At 50.8% G+C, this 22,387-nt stretch overlaps 2 protein-coding genes across 2 annotated transcripts; one reads left to right on the top strand and one right to left on the bottom strand.

The window, feature by feature from the left end:
* The first annotated feature begins 383 nt into the window (after positions 1-383).
* Positions 384-7,626, top strand: smc2 (structural maintenance of chromosomes 2). The gene is made up of 25 exons (XM_067250758.1): positions 384-624; positions 794-943; positions 1,056-1,178; positions 1,269-1,307; positions 1,399-1,509; positions 1,602-1,646; positions 1,745-1,978; positions 2,071-2,220; positions 2,423-2,656; positions 2,793-2,952; positions 3,046-3,163; positions 3,318-3,456; positions 3,544-3,663; positions 3,765-3,969; positions 4,203-4,338; positions 4,575-4,699; positions 4,813-5,006; positions 5,091-5,234; positions 5,410-5,484; positions 5,580-5,699; positions 5,856-6,056; positions 6,184-6,300; positions 6,444-6,604; positions 6,747-6,894; positions 7,002-7,626. The coding sequence occupies exons 1-25, from the start codon at positions 457-459 to the stop codon at positions 7,188-7,190; spliced, it is 3,606 nt and encodes a 1,201-aa protein (XP_067106859.1). The 5' UTR covers positions 384-456; the 3' UTR covers positions 7,191-7,626.
* A 131-nt stretch (positions 7,627-7,757) lies between these two features.
* ecpas (Ecm29 proteasome adaptor and scaffold) lies at positions 7,758-22,380 on the bottom strand. The gene is made up of 49 exons (XM_067250745.1): positions 22,326-22,380; positions 21,317-21,447; positions 21,007-21,123; positions 20,739-20,857; positions 20,436-20,585; positions 20,117-20,288; positions 19,789-19,928; positions 19,593-19,671; positions 19,361-19,480; positions 19,182-19,267; positions 18,995-19,070; positions 18,800-18,849; positions 18,634-18,700; positions 18,289-18,411; positions 17,964-18,067; positions 17,738-17,861; positions 17,568-17,648; positions 17,221-17,443; positions 17,038-17,129; positions 16,811-16,945; positions 16,476-16,647; positions 16,192-16,364; positions 15,948-16,049; positions 15,702-15,825; positions 15,411-15,556; positions 15,242-15,296; positions 14,992-15,106; positions 14,787-14,855; positions 14,545-14,662; positions 14,248-14,415; positions 14,014-14,093; positions 13,783-13,888; positions 13,645-13,692; positions 13,074-13,192; positions 12,729-12,879; positions 12,497-12,562; positions 12,281-12,370; positions 11,999-12,065; positions 11,704-11,795; positions 11,505-11,571; positions 11,179-11,376; positions 10,740-10,951; positions 10,600-10,643; positions 10,254-10,446; positions 9,987-10,128; positions 9,788-9,893; positions 9,621-9,709; positions 9,344-9,415; positions 7,758-9,202 (listed from the first exon to the last, which is right to left on the bottom strand). The coding sequence occupies exons 1-49, from the start codon at positions 22,345-22,347 to the stop codon at positions 9,063-9,065; spliced, it is 5,535 nt and encodes a 1,844-aa protein (XP_067106846.1). The 5' UTR covers positions 22,348-22,380; the 3' UTR covers positions 7,758-9,062.
* Positions 22,381-22,387: the final 7 nt, after the last annotated feature.

The raw sequence follows: 22,387 nt of genomic DNA, 5'->3' as shown, positions 1-22,387 counted from the left end.
AGTACAATTATTTGACTGGTTGACAGAAAGATACACAACCGACCCATTAGATGGCAGCAGTCAACCAAAATTAGCCTCTGACGTCATTTCAATGTTTTTGTCAAAGTTTTGCCTGTTTAAAAAACATGCTAAAAACTGTATTTTCAAATAATGTAACTATTGCATGTAAATCGAAAGAAGTTTTATATTTATCAGCGAATACATTTGGTCAAATAAGTGAACGGAACGGGGCTACATATGCAGCATTCTGCAGGACTATTTCAGTAAGATTTGACGAATAAGCTCACGGAAGTCAAGAGAGCAGCAACATAACTGGCGCCAAAATTCAAGTTTGTAGAGAGGAAAGGGAATTTCTGTTGTTGACGGTGCAACACTGGCTTGAAAAGCCAAACTATTTAAATATATTAAATCTACCAAAATCAGCACCGAAAGCAGCAGGAAAAGGATACCGTAAAAATGCATATCAAATCTATCATCGTTGAGGGTTTCAAGTCGTACGCACAGAGAACAGAAATCAACGGATTTGATCCGCTGTTCAACGCTATCACGGGACTCAACGGCAGTGGAAAATCTAATATCTTAGATTCCATATGCTTTCTACTGGGTATCACCAATTTGTCACAGGTAAGGTTGACTTACTCATTTGGTTTAAAATACGTATTTATCAAAATTTCACTTATTGCCCGCTAGAGCTATGTAGCAGTCCATGCATAGCTATCTAGCTAAGCAAGTGAACAGATTTTATCTTTTGGACAAACATTCTAACACATCTACCAAAATCGTCATCTTCTAGGTACGTGCGTCCAATCTCCAGGATTTGGTGTATAAGAACGGGCAGGCTGGAATCACCAAAGCAACTGTGTCCATCACGTTTGACAACTCGAACAAAAGCCAAAGCCCACTAGGGTTCGAGACACACGATGAAATCACTGTCACGAGACAGGTAAATGGTATAAGGCTAGCACGAACAGCCGACTTGCACACACGTCCCTTACCATTGCAAAGACACATTTATGTATCTTGCATGTCTTTCTGAAAAAAAAACCCCCTTTCAGGTCGTCATTGGAGGTAGAAATAAATACCTTATCAACGGGGTAAACGCCAACAATACCCGTGTGCAAGACCTGTTCTGCTCCGTAGGTCTCAACGTCAACAACCCGCACTTCCTGATCATGCAGGTGAGTATGGCCACTGTTGCTGTGGAAACGTAGAGGGAATTGAACTACATCTTGTTGATAAATTACTAAAAATGCTATTTTAAATTCCAGGGGAGAATCACAAAGGTCCTGAACATGAAACCCCCAGAGGTAACACACACAGACACACACACACACATCCTATCCTCACTGACAGTCCTCCATAAGCCTCTGTTGTAAACATGTGCTGTCTGGTGGTTAGATCCTAGCCATGATCGAAGAAGCCGCAGGCACCAGGATGTACGAGTGTAAGAAGATCAGCGCCCAGAAAACCATTGAGAAGAAGGAGGCCAAGCTCAAAGAGATCCAAACGGTACAGCCTACCGCTAAAACGGATTCCCTCGCACCTACTACCCAGTCAGCTTTCTCGTGTTTGTCTAACGGTGTATCCTCCGGTGTGTTTAGATCTTGGATGAGGAGATCACACCCACCATGCAGAAACTGAAAGAGGTAGTGTTTCATTCCCTTTCCCACTGTTGCCAAGTTCCTCTTCGGTTTTAGAAACGTCACCAGAACGGATGACACCCCCTCCTGCTCTCCCTCCCCAGGAAAGATCTTCCTACCTGGAGTACCAGAAGCTGATGCGTGAGATCGAGCACCTGAGCCGCCTGTACGTGGCCTGGCTGTTTGTGTGCGCCGAGGAGACCAAGGTCAAGTCGGCAGAGGACCTGCGGGGCATGCAGGAGGCCATTGCCCAGCTTCAGGCCAACATGGCGGACAACAAGCGCAAGGTCCAAGAGCTCACGGACGAGATCCAGGAGCTGCAGAAGAAGAGGGACAAGGTTGGAGGACAGAGGGAGGTGGATGGGGATGGAAACCAAACTCTTTTTCTCTGTTTTATTAAACCTACATTGTGTGTGTGGGTTGCCTGTAGGAGGTGGGTGGAGTGCTTAAGACTCTGGAGGAGGCTCTGTCAGAAGTGCAGCGTGTGGACGCCAAGGCCCAGAGCGCCCTGGACCTGAAGAAACAGAACTTGAAAGACGAGACCAAGAAGAGAACGGAGCTGGTCAAGAACATGGAGGAAGTGCGTGTGTGTGTGGCTGTGGCTGTGTGTGTGTCCGTGGCTGTGTGTGTATCCGTGCCCGGGCATGTCTGTCTCCTGTTTGTCTGTATATACAGCTGACCTGCAAGCATGTTCTCAAGCCAGCACACCTCAACCCACACACATCCATCCTTTTATCTCCCCCCCCCCCACCCTCTTCTCCATGCCTCCATCCCTCTCCCAGGATAAGAAGATGCTGCTGACGAAAGAGGCCGAGGTGTCCAAGGTGGCGGAGAAGCTGAGCTCCCTGCAGGAGGAGGCCCAGAAGGACAGCGCCGCCCTGGAGGCCGCCCAGCAGCACTTCAAGGCCGTGTCGGCCGGCCTCTCCACCAACGAGGACGGAGAGGCGGCCACGCTGGACGGCCAGTTGATGGCGTGCAAGAACGACATGAGCAAGGCCGACACTGAGGCCAAGCAGGTGAGGGGGATCGGGACCGGCGCGGCACACGCACGGCTCCTGTTCACCGTACGACACGCATCCCCGACAGCGGAACGTTTTGGCCTCCCCTCCCCTAACACCATCTCTGCACTGCTCCGCCCGTCTCTCTGCCCAGGCCCAGATGAAGCTGAAGCATGCCCAGGCGGAGCTGAAGACCAAGCAGGCGGAGGTGAAGAAGATGGACGGCGGATATAAGAAGGACCAGGACGCCTTCCAGGCTGTGAGGAGCAGCAAGGACAAACTGCAGGCCGAGATCAACAAACTCAACTACGAAGGTCTGTGTGTGTGCGCTTGTCAAAGTTGTGAAAATTGAATCCGGCATAGTCAAGAAACGCCTTTCATCGATCTGTGTGTGTGTGTGTGTGCAGATGAAAAGGAGGAGGGACTTCTGGACAGGAAGAGGCAGCTGAACAGAGAGGTGACCAAGCTCAGGGAGACTAATGAGAGCCTCATGGCACGCTTCCCCAATCTCCGCTTTGACTACAGGTGCGTCTGCTGTGTCGGCCCACTGGGGGCGAGAGTTCCATCCCCTGCTTGTCTTTGTACTGGGACCAGCTGTACAATGAGCAGTGCGTCTATGTTAGCAGTTTGTGGGATTCAGTCCAGTATCATGTTGACCTCTCTTCTCTCCCATTGGTAGAGACCCTGAGCTTGGGTGGGACCGCAGCAGAGTGAAAGGTCTGCTGGCCAATCTGATCACAGTCAGCGACGTCTCCTACGCTACTGGGCTGGAGGTGGTGGCTGGGGGACGGCTCTACAATGTGGTGGTCGACACCGAGGTGTGTGTGTCTGTCAGATGGGGCAGCAGCGGGTGTAATGTTGGGATACGGCAGTATGTTGACGTGTTAGTTTGATTGTGTGTCCAGGTGACGGGTAAAAAGTTGCTGGAGAAGGGCGAGCTGAAGAGGCGCTACACCATCATCCCCCTCAACAAGATCTCAGCCAGGACTCTCAACGCCGGCGTGATCCACGCCGCCAAGGCCCTGGTGGGGACTCTGGGGAACTCTTTCCTCGCCATTTTTCTTGTGTGGAAACTGAGATGTTTCTTCCCCACTTCCTTCTTAGTCCCTCTGTCTTCCCCCCTCAGGTGGGGCAGGACAACGTGCACACGGCCCTGTCCCTGGTGGGCTACGAGGCCGACCTGAGGAAAGCAATGGAGTACGTGTTTGGCTCCACCCTGGTGTGCGACACCCTGGAGAACGCCAAGTGCGTGGCCTTCGACAAGCGTGTCATGACCAAGACGGTCACCCTGGGGGGGGACGTGTTCGACCCCCAGGGCACGCTCAGCGGAGGTGAGAGGGCGGGGATGATGTGCGAGCGTGCACATGCACTGACACGTTGAGAGTGAATTAATATGGATATGGGTAAAGCTCAGCATTTCACCTCGGATCTGGAGGTTGTGGGTACAAATCTCCACCTTGTACTGTATGTCGCCTTGCACAAAAGCGTCAGCCAAGTCAATTCTTTATGAAATGGAAAAAGTAGCAATGGCCTAAAACAGGATGTGCCCCCCCCCCCGCTCCAGGCTCCCGCGCCCAGACGGCCTCGGTGCTGTCCTGCCTGCAGGAGCTGAGGGAGGTGCGGGAGAGCCAGGCGGCCAAGGAGGCGGAGCTCCGCGACCTGGACAAACAGCTGGCCAGCTTGAAGGGAACAGCCGAGAGGTGAGCGCGCTCAGACGTTACAATTCCAGAGAGGCACGTGGTGGAACTGCAACATTAAGATTATTATCATGTTACGCTTAATTATTGAATTATTATTAAAATGATTTTCTTCAATTGTTTTATGACGGGAACCTAGAGTGTTTTGACCACATCCCTTCTCTCTCCTCTTCAATTATTATTTTATGGTGGCAGCCTAGAGTGTTCTGACCTCCCTCCTCTCTCTCCTCCCCCTTCAGGTTCCGCCACCTGAAGCAGCAACTGGATCTGAAGACTGAGGAGGAGGAGATCCTGCAGGCCAAGCTCAAACAGAGCTCCTTCCACCAGCAGCAAGAGGAGCTGGACATGCTGCGCAAGACCATCGGTAAACACACACACACTCACGGAAACAACTCACACTTATGAACATGCCTAGAAATCCCACTCATAAACACAAACTCAAGTATTTATCATAATGTGTGTGTGTGTGTGTTCCAGAGGAGAGCGAGGAGACCCTGAGGAGCACCAAGGAGACTCAGAAGAAAGCGGAGGAGAAGTACAAGGTCCTGGAGAACAAGATGAAGAACGCTGAGGCGGAGCGGGAGAAGGAGCTGAAGGCCGCCCAGCAGAAACTCAACTCGGCCAAAGTCAAGGCTGACACCTTCAGCAAGAAGCTCAAGGAGAAGCAGCAGGTATGAACACACACACAGTTATCGTTGAAGGATAAAGTGGAACAGCACAAGACTTGTAGGAGGCTAATGTGTGTGTGTGTGTAGGAGGCGGATGCCTTAGCGCTGGAGCTGGAGGAGCTGAGGAGGGAACAGACGGGCTACGAGCAGCAGATCCAGATGGTGGACGAGGCCACAAAGGCCATCCAGGAACAGATAGACAACATGGCCGCCACCGTGGCCCAAAACAAGGTCAACAAGTGCAACAAACCCACAACCATGAGGATGGACTTAAAAAAAATCCTGGAGGATGGTGAAGATTGGAGTGTCATTGATTCGTTCTGTGTGTTTTTCTCTCTCTCTCTCTGTCTCTCTGTGTCTCTCTCTGTCTCTCTCTCTCCCTGTTCCCCTTTCTCCCTCGCTCCAGGAGTCAGTGCGTACAGCCCAAGAGGATCTGGCCAAGCAGAAGGAGGTGATCGTTGCCCAGGACAAGGAGGTTAAGGTCAGTGGTCACCTCCATTTTTCTAAAGAACGAGTGTCACTGTTACCCCTTTTGATGTCCCACGTTAATAAAGTGATTTGACTTGCTCTGATCAGGTGAAGAGCACGGAGGCCAATGGGATGATGGAGCAGACCAACGAGGCCCAGCTGAAGATCAAAGAGCTGGAGCACCACATCAACAAGCACCGCAAAGACAGCCAGGACGCCGCCGCCAAGGTACACCAGCACACCCTGTGTCTCTCAGTAATGACCATCAATCCAATGTTTGCCATGTTAAACACAAATAAATACACAAATAAATCAATGCATGGGAAAGACTGCTCTTGCCCAATCCCCCCCCATCTCCATCCTCCACCTTCCCCTCTCCCCCAGGTGTCTCATATGCTTAGAGAGCACGACTGGATCCCCCTGGAGCGCCAGCTGTTCGGCCAGCCCAACACGGCCTATGACTTCAAGGCCAACAACCCCCGTGAGGCGGGCCAGAGGCTGCGCAAGCTGGAGGAGAGCAAAGACCGTCTGGAGAGGAGCGTCAACAAGAGAGCCATGAACATGCTGAGTCAGGCCGAGGAGAGGGTGAGGGAGGGGAATGTGGAGTGGATTTGGGGTTAGAAGCAATCAACTGTCTTTTTCAAATGCTCCTATCCACGTAGAAACCTCATTCTTCATCTCTCTCCCTCGCGCCATCCCTTCTCTCTATCAGTACAACGACCTGATGAAGAAGAAGAGGATCGTGGAGAACGACAAGTCCAAGATCCTCCAGACCATCGAGGAGCTGGACCAGAAGAAGAACGAGGCTCTCAACATTGCCTGGCAGAAGGTGATTGGCTCGAGTAGAAAGTGTTCCGTCTAGATTTGGACACTCTGAAGGACCCAACAGAAGACCTCTCCTTCCTCCCACATTCTCAGTATCTCCTTCTTTCTACTCTTCATCCCTCCCTTTCTGTTCCTGTCCTCCTTTAGGTGAACAAGGACTTTGGCTCCATCTTCTCCACCCTGCTACCTGGGGCTGATGCCCGCCTCGCTCCCCCAGAAGGCTGCGGGGCCCTAGAGGGCTTGGAGTTCAAGGTGGCTCTGGGGAACACCTGGAAGGAGAACCTCACTGAGCTCAGTGGAGGTCAAAGGTCAGGGATCAGACTGTTCTGTTATATTTTTGTGCGGTATGATTGAATACAATATTTACACAGAAACATACTTGGTTGAACTACCAAACAACTTCAGGTATGAGAACAATAACTGTGATTATGATTGTGTGTGTGTGTGTAGGTCTCTGGTGGCCCTATCCCTGATCTTGGCGATGCTGCTGTTCAAGCCAGCTCCCATCTACATCTTAGACGAGGTGGACGCTGCCCTCGACCTGTCCCACACACAGAACATCGGACAGATGCTGCGCACACACTTCACACACTCTCAGGTAGAGAAAGATGGCACACACACATATCGAGGCCACCACAAGCATGTGGGATTTGCCCGCATACATCAGTGTTTTGTAACCCTTGTCTGTTTTCTCTCCTATTCAAGTTTGTGGTCGTGTCTCTGAAAGATGGCATGTTCACCAACGCCAACGTTTTGTTCAAGACCAAGTTTGTGGACGGGGTGTCGACGGTGAGCAGGACCACCCAGAGCCAGAGTGACTCGAACGCACCACACAAGGGACATGACAAGGCTCGCTTCAAGGACAAGAGGCAGAAGCAGGTCATCGCTAACTAGTTTCAGCTCATGCTAAAGTGCTCAAAATTGAATATTGTCGCTCGCTAAGCCCTGCTATGGTCTAATTGTATGTAACTTTTTTCATTTGCCCTCATGTCAGTGGAACTGTGGTGGTGCAGTGTTTTTAACTAATGTAATTTTGTTCTGTGTATATCTTTTGGGTTTGTCAGATGACAGGTAGCTGAATAGCCTACTTGTCATGGGTGAACAGCTCCAAACAATTGTCTATATTTCCTATTATGTCATTAGTAATTACTTACACAAAGCTAAATAGATGTTATGTCTTATCTATTCAGGATCTTCAACTTTTTTATTGAGACAGGTTTTAATAAAACACCTTTAATTAAACTTGTTTCTGCTTTCACTCAAACATGTGAGTGTAGACCACAGTAGATTTAGATATGTGTAAAATGACCCAAACACCTTAGTCCATCACTTTCCCAATGAGCTGGCTGTTGTCCAAGTGTGCAAATGCAGGAAACAGGAGGGATAAAGGCAAAAATGCACAAACTACTAGCTAGAATTGCTAATGAAATATAAATGACATTGAAACTGAACAAATAGACATTTTACAAAGTTCACAAGGTAGTTTTATTTCATTAGGGGGCAGGGGGGAGGCGGGTAACTCACACAGCAGAATACATTAAGCCACCCTCTGGCACCAAAGTTCTCGCTGGGTTTGGTAGTTTTTTTTAAGGATTCTGAAAAAATATTTTTAAACACCTTCTACACATGCAAACGGGAAGACAAATACCGGTTTCAGGTCAAACACAGAAAAGGTTGTCCCTTTAAAGGCAGGGGATGTCAACTCCGGGGTTAGCAAGCTGTTGGAGGTGAGGAGGTTTCTGGTCTGGCACGGTGCTAAAACAGCCAGCAGGCAAAACATTCAATGGGCCCCGCCTAAAAGACACATCCTTTCCTTTGTCCCCTTCAGGTAAAAATACTATCTGAAAAGGTGTAAAGGATCATTTTCCTACACCTCCTAACCCTAAACTATTACCAGAAGAAGGAATCAAAGATGCTTAATGCACATATTCCGACAGTGGCCAGTGCCAGATAGAAACACTGGACAGGAACACAAGCAGGTGGACCTTTTGTCACACGGTAGTCACCCCCCCAACCCCCCTCCCCCCGAGCCTTCAGTTAAGCACTTGCATGGGCTGCCCCCTCTGTGTTCCACACTAGGGGCGGCTGGCTGCCCCCTCTGTGTTCCACACTAGGGGCGGCTGGCTGCCCCCTCTGTGTTCCACACTAGGGGCGGCTGGCTGCCCCCTCTGTGTTCCACACTAGGGGCGGCTGGCTGCCCCCTCTGTGTTCCACACTAGGGGCGGCTGGCTGCCCCCTCTGTGTTCCACACTAGGGGCGGCTGGCTGCCCCCTCTGTGTTCCACACTAGGGGCGGCTGGCTGCCCCCTCTGTGTTCCACACTAGGGGCGGCTGGCTGCCCCCTCTGTGTTCCACACTAGGGGCGGCTGGCTGCCCCCTCTGTGTTCCACACTAGGGGCAGCTGGCTGCATCAGTAGAGAAAAGCCCTGCTCACACAGGCACAGTTAATTATACAGTGTTTCCAAACCCACCACACCCATTATTATGGCATTCATTCAATCTTAATGTCCGTTCATGAAACGAACCAAAGCGTCTTGTCTTTTGACACAGTACAATTTTTCACCGCCATCTTCTCCTCGTCACACCCAAACAAACACGCAAGCACACATACAAACAAACCAAAACACACAAGTCCGGGTGGTCAGAAACAGGATATGTCTAATGGAGGCTTTGGTCTGGACATAATGTGGGACAGTATGTGTTTGTATTGTTTGACTGTGTGTTTGTTTACGGTCGACTTTGATTACGAGTTTGTGAGAGAGAGAGACTAGGGCTGGCTCTGGATGTGTCTGCGGAGCTCCTGGGCCTTGTCCCTCAGGTCTGGTCTGCTGTCTGTCTGCATGGTGGAGAGAGAGCGCTGGAGCTGGTCCCGACTCTTCCCCGACACACACTCCCACTGCTCGCTCTCTGGATGGAGGGAGAGAGGGAAGGATACACACACACACACACACACACACAACGACGTAAACAGACATGGAGTGTGTGGGGTATTCACGGTGCGGTGTTAACCATCGCGGCCATCGCTCAATAGTTAAGCGCGGGCGTTACCTCCGGTTCTTTTGACGAGGAGTTCAACGACCGACAAGGCCTCTGTCCTCACAGACGAGTAGGCCTTGTTTTCTGGAAGAATACAATAATGACAATATAAAAATTCAATGGATTTAAGAAAACGCCTAACGGTACTGTATTAGCTTAGCAGATGCTTTTACCAAAAGCGACATTTAGTACTAGGGCGATTTGAATTTGTGACCTCTTGATCCCCGGCTTCCCATTTAATGAGCATCTGACGTGTCTGAGATCTTTGCTGGATGGAAGGTCCCCTCACCTAGTGGGTGTGTGAGAGCGGAGCAGGTCTCGGTGACAATCTGGGACAGGGCGTTGAAGTCCTGGTGGCCCTTCTCTAGGAGCAGTAAACTGGGGGAAGACACGGAGACAGGGCGGGTTAATGGTCTGTGGAGGTCCTGGTGGAGACCTGGAGCTGAGCCTTCTTACCCCTGGATGAAGGCCTTCATGGACTGCAGGACGCCCAGCTGGACCCTCCAGGTGCTCAGCTTGAGCTTCTCACACATCAGACAGCACAGGTCCCACTGGAAACGCCCTGGACGAAGGAAAAACACACGTCCCTGAGCAACGACCTCAAGGCTTTTGTTTTAGGGGGGCCAGCTGTGAGGGGGGCCAGCTGTGACATTACCCTGGGTTTGGGGGTCCCGTGGCCAGCTCTTCCCCAGCGTGTCGAAGGCACACAGCAGAGCCTCCGTCTGCAGCTCCCTCTCCTTGGCGTCGTGGTCGTCATCGTCGGCCCGCGACTGTGAAGAAGCGCTCTCTGGGCAGTTCTGGAAAAGACCAAATGAAAATCTAAAGTTGGGATATAAGTGAAAAACGACCGGGTTTGGATTCAAAACCACGTAGCATCAAACCCAGACAGCTGTGTGTGGGCGCCTGGGTGGGGACACCTCACCTTTCTGATGAGGGGAATGAGGATGTCGGCCATGTCGCTGAAGCGGTCTTGCTTGGTGCTCTGCAGCACGTCGCCAGTGCAACGCAGGGCGGCCATCTTGTAGACCAGGCTCTCCTTCTTGCACTCCTTCATCACCAGCTCCACCACCTCAGGGATGCTGGGCTGGCCCGGGGAAGGCTTCTGCAGCTCCGCACTGGAGGATGGGGGAGGGAGGGAGGGAGAGGGACAAAGAGGTAAATACACATGCGCCCGTACACAAAAAGGATCTAGAAATGCATTCACAGGGATGCAGAAAATGCATTTCATTGATTTAAATTGAAATAAAAAGAGTTGAAGTCGAGCTCACCTGCACTTAGACACCACAGAGCCGATGGCTTTTAACAACTCCTCCTGTAGCGGAACAAAGCGGTGGTGTGAGAAGACACAATAGGGACAACTCGGATGGCAAGTCACGGCCAGGTAACACGCGCACACACACATTCCTACCTTGCCGGCCCAGGTGCGTCCGGCCAGCCCCTGCAGCAGCGCGCTGAGCACCATGCCCAGGTGTGGCGCCACCAGCGAGCCCGTCTGCTCCTTGGCGATGGACGCCATGGCTGCGGCACCCTGCGCCTTCATCTTCCACGACTGGGACTGCAGGGCCTTCTGGGTAATGGCGATCAGTTCAGTCATGTACAGACGGATGCCCCCAAAGCTTCCTGCAACATGGGGAGGAGGGAGGTCAAAGTTCAGTAGATAGTCACACCAGTGTCCCGACGAGCATTTCTGTGACTAGAGCGTGTGTTTCGGCGTATATAGTGCATATGTGTGTTTCTGGGCTGATTGTGTGTTTTAGAGCATAGTGTGTGTGTATCTGAGGATATTGTGTGTGTTTCAGAGCACAGATAGTGTATGTTTCAGAGCATAGATAGTGTGTTCCCCTCACCGGGGACGTGGTCCTGCCACACCTCGGCCCAGAGGCCTGCGTCGTGGTTCTCTCCCTTCTCCTCCTCGCTGCCCGGCGCCTGGTGCATGCCCAGGAAGGCCAGGGGAAGGGCCACGCTGGCGTGAGCCTTCAGCACGTCCGGGCTGTAGTGGCTGATGGCGTGCACGGTGAGCGCGCACGACGACTTGTACACTGGCTCTGAAGGCAGGGGGGAGAGACAGAAGGAGAGAGATGATCAAAATGAAAGTCATGGGCCACACAACCACCCTGGTTGGGACTCTCTTTGTGGTGCTTCTTAATCAGGCAGCTGGACCTCAGTGTCTCACCTTCTTTCTCCAGGTACCAAGTGTTGAGCTTCAGCAGGAGTTTCTCCACACTGCTGTCCTTCGCTGTCTGAACACAACACAACAGCCGGGCCAATCAATCGACATGGATCGAAAATCAACCAAACAGACCAGAGTGTTTAATACATTGACATATCTGAATGCACAGGTTTGAGTTTGAGGTGACCGAGATTGTGCTGACCCTGACGAGGTGACCCAGAGCGAAGGCGAAGGCCTTCTGCACCACGCTGCTTCGGTCATGGATGCCGTTCAGCAGGGAGCTCATCAGTTTACCTGCGGAAAACAAAGCACCGCCCCGGTTAGCCGGTGGCAGGCAGCATGACTCAAATCAAGCACACCCAGACTTAATTACACGGAGACCATAAATCCCAGTGTACTAAGTGACGGGAGGGGGGAAGCTAGTCAGAACAGGATATAAGGAGACTAGCGTGCGGCGGGGAGATATTCCGTGGACATGTGACGGAAGGCGGTGTTACCTGAGTACGGGGTGAGATCCTGCGGACACTGCACCGTGAGGGACACGATCACACTGGCACAGCCCCCCTGGAGAGAGGGAGGGAGAGAGAGAGGCTTGTTGGCTCACAGAGGAGAGGGGGGAGTGTGTGAGAGAGAGAGAAACTGAGAGTGACGGAGGAAATCGAAAAGGGAGAAAATAAAACGGCGTGTAGGGGTGAGAGACGGTGACAGAGAAAATGAGAGGAACAGAGAGAAAATAAGAGAGAGTGTGTGTGTGTGTGTGAAAATGAGGGTGTGTGTACCTTAGTGCCCAGTCCCACTCCGCTCTTGAGCAGGTCACACAGCCTAGGCACCAGCTCCCCTAGGACAGACACGTCTAGGTGCTGGAGACACTGGAGGGAGAGAGAGAGAGGCAGAGACACACACATTGATAGAAAGTATAGATTAATGCAGCCACACCAAAGATGGTGTGTGTGTGTGTGTAAAGTGTGTATGTGGGGAGTGTGTTTGTGTTGTACCATATTGATGGTCTCCATCATGGGAGATGACTTGGCAGCACTGAGTCTGGCTGCATCCATGGCACTCTAGAGGACGAACACACACACACACGCATATATTAGCGTAATCGGCGCATCATACAAAAGCTTCCACAGAGCTTTACTGCAATGCCCTCCCAACTCTATAAATAGCCCCCTCTGGGACTGTAGGGGTCAAAGGTGAGAGGGGTCATGGGTGAGGGGGGGGGGTCACCTTCTCCTGCTCGGTGGCTCGGAGGCTGAGGTAGTTGAGGACCTGGGGCTCCAGGGTGCTGAGAGCCTCCAGCAGGGCGGGGATGAGGCGCGGGGCGTGGGGCTTCAACCTGGCCCCCGCAGTCTTGCTCACCTTCACCAGGGTCTGGATACTGGTGACAGAAACAGGCAGAATATATTTACAAAGACAAAAGGGGTTATTAGGGAGGAGAGAGAGGCCTGAGAGGAGGGGGGGAGAGAGAGACTAAACATATTTTCAAAGAGAAAGGGCTGAAGTGAGGGACTGAGTGACACCCAATACACACGCGAGGAGCGTGGCGGCGGTGTGTGTGTGTGCGCTCTTCACCTGAGCGCGCGGACCTCGGCCACGTTGCTGACGATGCCCTTGTCCAGCAGGGTGGGGAGCAGCACGGCCACAGTCCTCTGAGCTGCTGCTCCCGTAGACTCACACATACGAGTACACACCTGGAGACAGAGGGACACCTTAACACACACACACACACCTGGAGACAGAGGGACACCTTAACACACACACACACACCTGGAGACAGAGGGACACCTTAACACACACACACACACCTGGAGACAGAGGGACACCTTAACACACACACACACACCTGGAGACAGAGGGACACCTTAACACACACACACCTGGAGACAGAGGTACACCTTAACACACACACCTGGAGACAGAGGTACACTTTAACACACACACCTGGAGACAGAGGTACACCTTAACACACACACACACACCTGGAGACAGAGGGACACCTTAACACACACACACCTGGAGACAGAGGTACACCTTAACACACACACACACACACACCTGCAGAGATGGGTGACATACCTAAATACACACTCTCCTCTACCCTGCCCTCCCACCACCACCACACACCCTCCTCAATAAGAAGTACCTTGCTGAGTGTTTTCAGGGTCAGGTCAGCAGCCTTGCGTACAGATTCCTGGAACACAGATTGGACCGGTGATGTTGAGTGTTATGTAATGTGATGTTTCTCAGAGAGCCAGAAAGTCAGAAGAAACCGACCAATCACCTTTATGTCATCCAGGACCCTGAATAGCGTCTCCCAGATCTCCGACAGGTGGTCGATGAGGTCATCGGCCTGCCGCCCGCGAATCAGATCGTTCAGGGCCAAGCAGCTAAAGAGACAATCGACCAATCAAATCAGCAGCATTTCTACCATTCAAAATAAAGACAATCTGAACACAATTCACTCCCCGTGCAAATTTGGCAGGTTTGTCTTACACAGGTGTGTGTTCCTTACCTGGATTCACGGACCCTCCAGGTGTTACTCGTCAGGTTAGAGATGACGTCCTGGAGAATCTCCTTCAGGTACTTGTCCACCTGACACACACACACACACACACACACACACTATTACCATATTCTAATGTTGCATGATCTATTCGTCTGTTGAGTGTGCTTTAACTAAAAGCGTATGTGGCATTTGTGTCACATAAAAAGTGAAAACATGAGCTCTGTGTGTATGTGTGCCCACCATGGTCTTGTCGGTCACCAGGGCGTCCCAGATGCTGATCATAGCCTGGCGGATGCCCATGTTGGGGTCGAACTGGTAACGGTAGAGGCGTGGGATCAGCTGTGGCAGGTAAGGAGTGAGCTGCTCACCTGCCTTGGTTGCGATGATGTTGAACCCAAACGCTGCTCCCTGATAGGGTGGGAAAACACCAGAAGAGCGTGTGTGTGTGTGAGTTAAGTGTGTATGCTAAATGAGATCATGGTGCTATCATTGAACGACATCAAATCTGTCAGGTGGTGTTGGACTTCCTGGTTGTACCTTGCGAGAGTTCCACATGGCGTGGTGATTGGCCAGGTTCATGAACTTGTAGACCAGATCTGGTTGGTTCAGGTCGCTGGCCAACGAGCACAGCTCTTTGTAGGTGGACAGTCCTTGGCTGCAGGTGACCGTGGAAACGAGACAGACCATAACTAAAGAAAAGTGTCTGCTACATGACATTAAGAGGGGTCTGGGAGGTGATGAGGCAGAGAGAGTGTGTGTTTGTGTGATGAACTGCTCACCCGTCAGGAGCCTTTCCCAGAGCCTCGCCCTGAAACACCTCAGTATCACCTGACACAGCGTGCTTCACCCTGGGAGAAAACAAACGCACATTACCAAAAAGGGAGCTGTTCATTGTCACTCTTCCCTAGTCTATGACACCCCGTCTCTCCGTTCCCCCCTCGCTCTCTCTCTCTCTTGCTCTCTCTCTCTCTCTCTCTCTCTCACCTTTTTCCCGTCATGAGTGTCTCCACCAGGGTGGACACCAGCTCCTGCTGGTCTCCCTCTCCCCCCATCTCGTAGACGAGACCCAGCCCCTTGGACGCCACGTCCTGACTCAGGTCTGCAGAGGAGGGACGGAAGGAACGAGAGAAGGAAAGGACTAAATAAGGCTCCATACAAGTAAGGGGCGTACGCACACATGAAGAGATGACAAGGAGGGATGGGCGGGGATGTGGAGGGAGTGGAGGTGACTCACCGTCAGGGTCTGAGAGGATTGAGATGAAGGCCGCCTGAATCTCCTTCAGGTGACACTGAGCCGGAGAGAGAGACAAAGCAATACTTTTGAATGAAGAACACTTCGGTCCATCCTTCTACCGCTGTAACCTTGCCCTAGGCCTGCCTTCTAACCCGGGAGTCCATCCTACCTTGATCTCCTTGTGCTGGCTCAGCTTCTTGACCAACGACAGGAGCCATATGCAGGCAGCCTGCCGGACGTGAGGGTTTTGACTGGGGATGTATTTGGAGAGGATGGCCTTTAGGACCCAGGGGACCATGTCGTTGCTCTTCACATCTGAGCCGAGGGGAGGGGAGATGTAGTACAGCGCTCTAGACCAGTGTCATGTAAAGTAGCCACTTACAGATCCTTTTGATCTGCCAATTAGTCTACCAATGAGCTCTACCCATCCCCGTGCGCGTGTGTGTGTGCGTGGTCTTACTGTCGGGGGGGCTGTACTGCTCCTCGGTGCAGGTCCAGGGGTCTCGGGCAGCTCCTGAGCAGGTTCCTATAGCTGCACTGGTGATGGCCTCCCCTACGGTGAACTGCAGCTCCACCTGCTTAGCCTGGGGGGGGGGGTCAAGCACAGTTTAGAAGGTTGTCTCTGTTTCACGGAGAAGAATGACACGGCAGACCACGTTCACGTCCCAGTCAGGCAGGGTTCGGAGGGTTCCGGAACAGGAAGTACCTCCACAGAGTCCATGAGGCCTTGCAGCAGCTTCTTCTGGTGGGGGAAGTCTCTGTCTCCCACCGGCAGATAGCCCAGGGTCTGGATAGCCCTCTCCTTCATCTACACACACAGGACATTACACACACTCAGGCAAGTAACTGCAAGTTTACACAAACGCATCAGGCTAGCCCTATGCTTGCTTCAAGACACTTTCAAAAGACTAATGAAATAGTTCCAGAGTGGGGGATGTGTCCGTGGCTACCTTGGTGGTCTCCTTGCCGGACGGGATGCGAGCCAGCAGGTTGTCCACCATGCTGAGCTTGGTGAAGCCCTCGCCGTCCCCCGGGATCAGGAGGGTCCCATTACGGCCGATCTCCCCCAGAGCTGTGCATGCCGCCACCGGGAGCAAAGCTGTCCCGCTGTCCAGGAAGGAACCTGCAGCAGGACACACAACGTGGGACGTGGGAGCGTAGGCTCAAGAACTTATGTTTTCGCCACACGAATATCCTTCACAACAACAAGACAATTGGGTTTGTTTGTGATTACCGATCGTCTTGGTTGCCATGGCAACGAGCTCCTCGTCCTCCTCGGGGTTGGCGTTCATGCGCAGCTCTCGGCTGTGGGCGGAGTCTCCGGAGGTGAAGGTCTTCCTCTTGCTCATGTACCTGCCTACCATGTAGCCCAGAGCCATAATGGCACCGTGCTGGGTCTCCGGGCTCTAGGTTTCCATAGCGAAATACAGATTTACATTCAGCTCAGTGAAACTGGGACGACATTCTACCCTACACATACCTTCAATTGAAACTGTGGAACTGAAAGCAACCGCCATAAAAATAGATTTTTCTGTCTTTAATGTATTCCTGTGGGTATGAACTACGTACGTGGTTGTCTTTCGTAATCTTGATGAGGTTCTGGACAGCGGTCTTGAGCTCGTTGCCTGACATGGTGGACACCACCACAGCATACAGCTGGGCAGCTAGCTCCCTCATGTCCTCCTTGTTGGTGTTCATTAGACTCTGTGGAGCAGGGGAAACATTTAGCACAGCGTCAATTAGCATTCGCATCTAGTGGTTTTGTGATTCACAAACTGCAAAGTGAAGACACGTACTTTAATCCAGTCAATCTTGTCAATGAATTTTGGAGCCAGTTTTTGAGGGCAGACAGACACCACCTCCAGTAGGCAGTACATTACTGGGACTCCTGGGAAAGACAAAGAAAAACACAGTTCAAATCGGGTTGTGGATTGAGTCGGGAATGCTAGTAACATTGGACACCTCTCTCAATCCCTCACCTCCAATCGCTGAGAGCAGCTGTTGCAGGAGGTCCATGTAGATGTGAACAGGGTTGGCATCGCTGCCCTTTGACCCCGAGGAGGAGGATTGGGGGTCAGAGGTCAGCAGGGTGTTAATATAGCAACCGATGGCGGGCGCGTCATCCTGCATGTCCGCCAGGCTTTTAGAGACAGGTGTCGCCCCGGCGCTGTATGCCAGACACATCCTCAGGTACAGCACAATCTGAGACAAGGAAGGGAGGGTCAAACAGGAAGTGAAGTCAAACCGGAAGTGGCAACATCCCAAAACGTGCCACTGAACTGGCAGGAAATGGTCCTGCTGTTACCTGTCCTCATTATTTTCTTACCTCTCCGAATGCGGATGGGTTGAAGGGCAGGGTGTTGGTTCCAATGATGTACTTAGCTGGAGTCCTCATCCGCTGGGAAGCCTAAGGGGAGAACAGGTTTTACAGTTAGATCTGGAAATAGACAGATGGGCATGCCATGAGGCTGTAGGTGTCAGGTTGGGTGCCCTCACCTTCTCCTGGACGTAGCTGACCATATCAGGGAAGGAGGGCATGGGTTTGGATCCCTCCTTCTCAGAACCCTTGGTAGGAAAAGCCCTCAGCACCTTCTGGGCCTCCCCACACACCTCCTCTCTCCTGCAGGACACACAGCCCCCCCCCCGAATCCTTAGACCCTCCTTGCTCTGTTCCCTGACATGAACATGGTTTGTTGGTGATGGTGGTGTCCAGAAGACTTACGGGTCTCCAGCGGCCAATAGGAGCAGGTATCTGGACAGCACGTGATCAGGGGGGAACACCGTGCAGGCAAACTTCATGGCCACCTGACGCACCTGGACCTCCGGCTAACCAATCACAACACAGTATTCAGACAAGTGTAAACACACAAAATAATAACCACCAACTAGTATGTTTTTACTCTACATAAGGACAACACGGCCTGATCATTCTAACAAAGACATTATCCAATACAAGAGAATAAGCCATTTTCTCCTGAGCTGTCATTTGTGAATACATTTGGATTGGACAGTACAACAGATACATACGCAATGATTCTCATCATTACCTTGCCCATGTAGGCAGCCACCAGAGCCTCCATCAGGTTGAGAAGCGCCCCCTGGAGGTTGGTGTAGGCTCCTACCATCATAGACAGAGCTTCCTGGATGGCCAGACGGACATCAGATTCCTCCTACAAAAGGCAAAGCATAAGGGACAACATGTAGGTTGCAGTGCATTGAAAGTGAAACAATCCATTATATATGTCCTCCTTGGAACCAGACTAGTCAGTCACAACTAGGAAGAGCTATCTATTAACTATAATTATACGGAATCAATCATAAAAATGTGTCAGAGCATGTCCTGGTGTTTTGTCCTGGTTCTAACACCGGCCGCCCCATCCCTCCAGACTCACTTTGCACATGGACTCAAAGAACTGCTGGACCAAAGCGATGTCTTTAGTGAAAAGCTGGGGCATGCGGCTAAACAAAGAGAAACAAAAGCATGTTATCATCCCCTGAGCACACAACACCTACAGAACATACACAAGTAAATCCATAAGAATAAGAATGCAGCATTACTGGGACAGCTTCCCCACGGCGGAGTAGGCTACACACAGCAACTTTGGATCCTGCAGAGAGAACAGGTATCTTTATATGATGAAATGTAAATTGTACAAAATAAGTTGTCTTTTGTTTTGTTTTTGTATTTGTATTTTCTTACATAAGATGTTAATTATGGGATTGCACATGTTGATAGTGGCAGTGTCTCCCTACCTCCTTGTATTCGTTGATGAGCTTGGTCAGCCCGTTCAGCAGCATCAGGCCAAGAGGTTTGTTAGTATCAGGACACCTGGGAAACCAAAACAACCGTTAAAAGTCTGTTTGTTTCCTGACGAGAAGGTAACAGGACTGGCCACCGTGCGCTCAGTGAAGGTGGGCTAGCCCCCAGAAACCAACTTACACCATGCAGATGTGGTGGACAAACTGAAGGGTGAGGGACAACAGTTTGTTGTTGGTGTTGACTCCGAACAGGCCGTCATATACAACCTGTGGAAACAGAAAGATGGACAAAAGACCGCGTGAGAGGTTTTCTACCCAGGAGGGGGGAGCCTGTACGCAATCACCACACACGCACTCTACCTGGATGTTAGCTGGGAAGCACTCCGCAGCTAATCGCGAGCGTAGAAGGTGTGGTAGAATCTTCAGCTTAACTCTAGTGCTGACCGGCTCATGTTTCAGCTCTCTCTTCAAGCTGGCTCCCTGGAATACACACACACACACACCTGTTGACCCACTGCCGGCTTTCTATTTGAAGAGATATGTTTAAAACAGAGAATGTCTCCACAAACTGTATTGAGAGGTAGATACACACCTTGGTTTTGAGAGGGATGTCCCCAAGGTAAACCTTGTACATCTTGTTGATAATTAAGGGGTTGTCCCAGTTAATGATGCTGATGAAATATGACAAAACAGCAGAACAGTTATAACAAACTTGACCCCTGGTGTGTCCTTTAACGAGATGGTATCTTAGTCTGTTGGGTGTTAGAAATGGGACCACATTTTCTTACCTCTGTTTGCTTTTCAACTCCAGGTCGGCTGCCGTGGCAACGCTGTGGCGGGTGTCACTTGAGGCGACGACCAGGTGGACCACTGTCTCCACCTCGGGAACCTGCTCCGCCTCGATGAACTTAACGATGCCCAGCTTACACTGGGCACGCACACACACAAATGGTCAGTAGGTTGGCACAGTCACTCCCTTCCATAATCACCATTTTTGTTTCATTTATCTTCCGATCGGATTCTTTAACCAACTGAATAGCATGAACAATTATGCTATTCAAGACAGCTATTCACAAATGCGGCTGTTCACCCGGTTCCAGGGGTCAGGGTTCATACCTGCTCCAGCTGCTCGGCGCTCCACTGGGCCTCCCCTATGACCCTCTTGGCGGCGTAGACGCTCATGCCTGGTGGGGGCTGGGGCAGGCCCTGTCCGGCTACTGCCGCCGCCCCGGCACTCCCCTGGGGGGAGGAGGGAGCTGGGCGAGTGGGAGGCTCGTTCAACACAAACCTGGAGGCCCGACATACAGGACAGCTGGTAAGTATTCGGTCGAGATCCTTATGAGATGAATAAAGTGAATCGATGCCTGGTTCTATCCCCCACATTGTCCACATGTGCCAACAGCGGTTGGCTGACAGCGGTAGCCCCGCCCCTCACCCGTAAGGCATGAGTAGGACGTCAAGCATGAACTCCAGCAGCAGCTGCACTGTCTTCGGCTTCTCGATCAGGATGAAGGGAGAGGTGTTCTTGGAGTGGTCAGCGGGGTACTTCATGTGGTAGAGTGTGGGGATCAGGAGGTGCATCAAGCTGGGGGAGAGGCAAGGATGCAGACGTTACAACAGGAATGGCCATGGACCAGATGCAAATCAGTTTGTAGAGGGAATGGGCTGACATAATAAAGGGAGGTTGGGATTTTTAGGGAGGAGCCGTTTGCGAGGCATGCATGTGTCGCCTTCTCACCTGTCCTGCTGTGGCTGTGGTTTGCCCTCCATAGCTGTGAGCAGAGTAGGGGCGAGCTCGCACTGTTTGCCCACCTCCAAACGAGGATAGCCCATCTTGATATAGATTATTGTGAAATTCTGCAACATACCAAGCACATTCAAAAAATCAAATTCATAATTCTGTGTTCAAGAAAATTCAGAAAGTAAAATCTAGTTTGTGAAGGTGGATTCTGCATTTTTAAGATGACATGGTCTGTTTCCTTCCTATATGTAAGTGAGGTGGTTACCGTAACAAAGGATGCTGCGGCAGGATCTTGATACTGCACTAACAGAGTCTCCACAGGAAGTTGAATCTTAGGCCTGCTCTTTATCCTCTTGTTCAAGTGCACGAGCAACTCCATCACCTAGTAGGACGAGACACCGCTCATTAAAACCCGTTATGTTTCAAAAGAGGAGTAATGGTTTACCTGATTTAGGACATTAACATTAGACTGAGCTGTGACAATGCTGGGAAGTCCCAAAAGTCTGCCACTAGGTTGACAGAAATAGCTATGACAAAAAAAGATGCTTCAACAGGAACATGAGTAATGGACTTACTTTTTTTCTCACACCCTCCTGAACGCTGGACAATTTCAGAAGAACAGGGGGCAAGAACTTGGATATTATGTCCTGTAACTGCTCATCTGTTTCTGCATGGCCCAAGCGAAGGAACACTCGTTCCAGTTGATCTATAACAACCAATGTATAAAGCAATTAACGTTCAGTTTGAGCAATTCGGATTTATGTCAAATGTCATGATGGAAGTAAATAGAGGGTGTCATTCTGCGGTTATAAATAGGTCCAATTTGGTCCGATAAATGAATTAACAACATGTGTAAACGGACAGCCAGACGCAGCGGTAGACAATATAATTTATATTCATATTTTTGGCTGCATAAGGCTGCTTTTCACCTGCAGAGGCAAAATGGCCACCCTAAAAGATATCTGTCATGACACTAATGTGCCACTCGTGCATACATATGGATCACTAAACTAGGACGAAATAGCTTAGTTTGAAGCTGGTTTATTTGTTGGTTCATTCAGGAAAAGCCTACTGCCCTGGCTAATCCAGCTACAGCGTTAAGTAGCCACTAGCCAGTAGTAGCAGTCAGCCAGACACCACCCGGCTCAAGTTGGCATTGCTACCCAATATAAGCTAAGTAGATAGCTATGGCAGCTAGCCTCTATCAACGCATTAAATCATTTTTTTCTGGCAAATTGTATCACACGTTTAAACATGACACTGGTGTTTAGGAAAAGTCAAGAACCAAAGTAAACATTTTAAACAGATCGTATAGCTCCCATAGTCCACTGAGTGTTAACTCCATTTAACAACAGTTTCATTTTGACCATGACTGGGCATACGGCCTTCTCTGTGCTAGCTAGCTAGGTAGCTGGGCTTACAATGTCTCTGCGCTGTCCCGTAAATGAACGTTTATCAGACACATCACACATGTCTGGATTGAAACAATAGGTGAAATCAATGTATTAAACGTGACATCAAAAGTTAACGCTCCTGACGTTTTTTAAAACCTATGAATCACACCAAAATCACTTAGAAACTTACTGAGTTCATCTTGTGCAGCCATGTTTGAAGAAAGTCATGGGCGAGTCGCTCTCACTTCCAGT

Source organism: Osmerus mordax, chromosome 14 (assembly GCF_038355195.1).
Source record: "Osmerus mordax isolate fOsmMor3 chromosome 14, fOsmMor3.pri, whole genome shotgun sequence".
Classification (NCBI taxonomy): Eukaryota; Metazoa; Chordata; class Actinopteri; order Osmeriformes; family Osmeridae; genus Osmerus; species Osmerus mordax.
This window is presented reverse-complemented; position numbering and strand designations above follow the sequence as displayed.

Bases quoted from the DNA above. Each gene is read 5' to 3' on its own strand.
- smc2 (XM_067250758.1), top strand. From the start codon at position 457: ATGCATATCAAATCTATCATCGTTGAGGGTTTCAAGTCGTACGCACAG. The intron at 625-793 runs GTAAGGTTGACT...GTCATCTTCTAG, and splicing joins GTATCACCAATTTGTCACAG to GTACGTGCGTCCAATCTCCA. The intron at 2,953-3,045 runs GTCTGTGTGTGT...GTGTGTGTGCAG, and splicing joins CAACAAACTCAACTACGAAG to ATGAAAAGGAGGAGGGACTT.
- ecpas (XM_067250745.1), bottom strand. From the start codon at position 22,347: ATGGCTGCACAAGATGAACTCA. The intron at 11,377-11,504 runs GTGAGACACTGA...CCCTGCCTTCAG, and splicing joins TTGGTACCTGGAGAAAGAAG to AGCCAGTGTACAAGTCGTCG. The intron at 9,203-9,343 runs GTAACGCCCGCG...CCCTCCATCCAG, and splicing joins CCTCGTCAAAAGAACCGGAG to AGAGCGAGCAGTGGGAGTGT.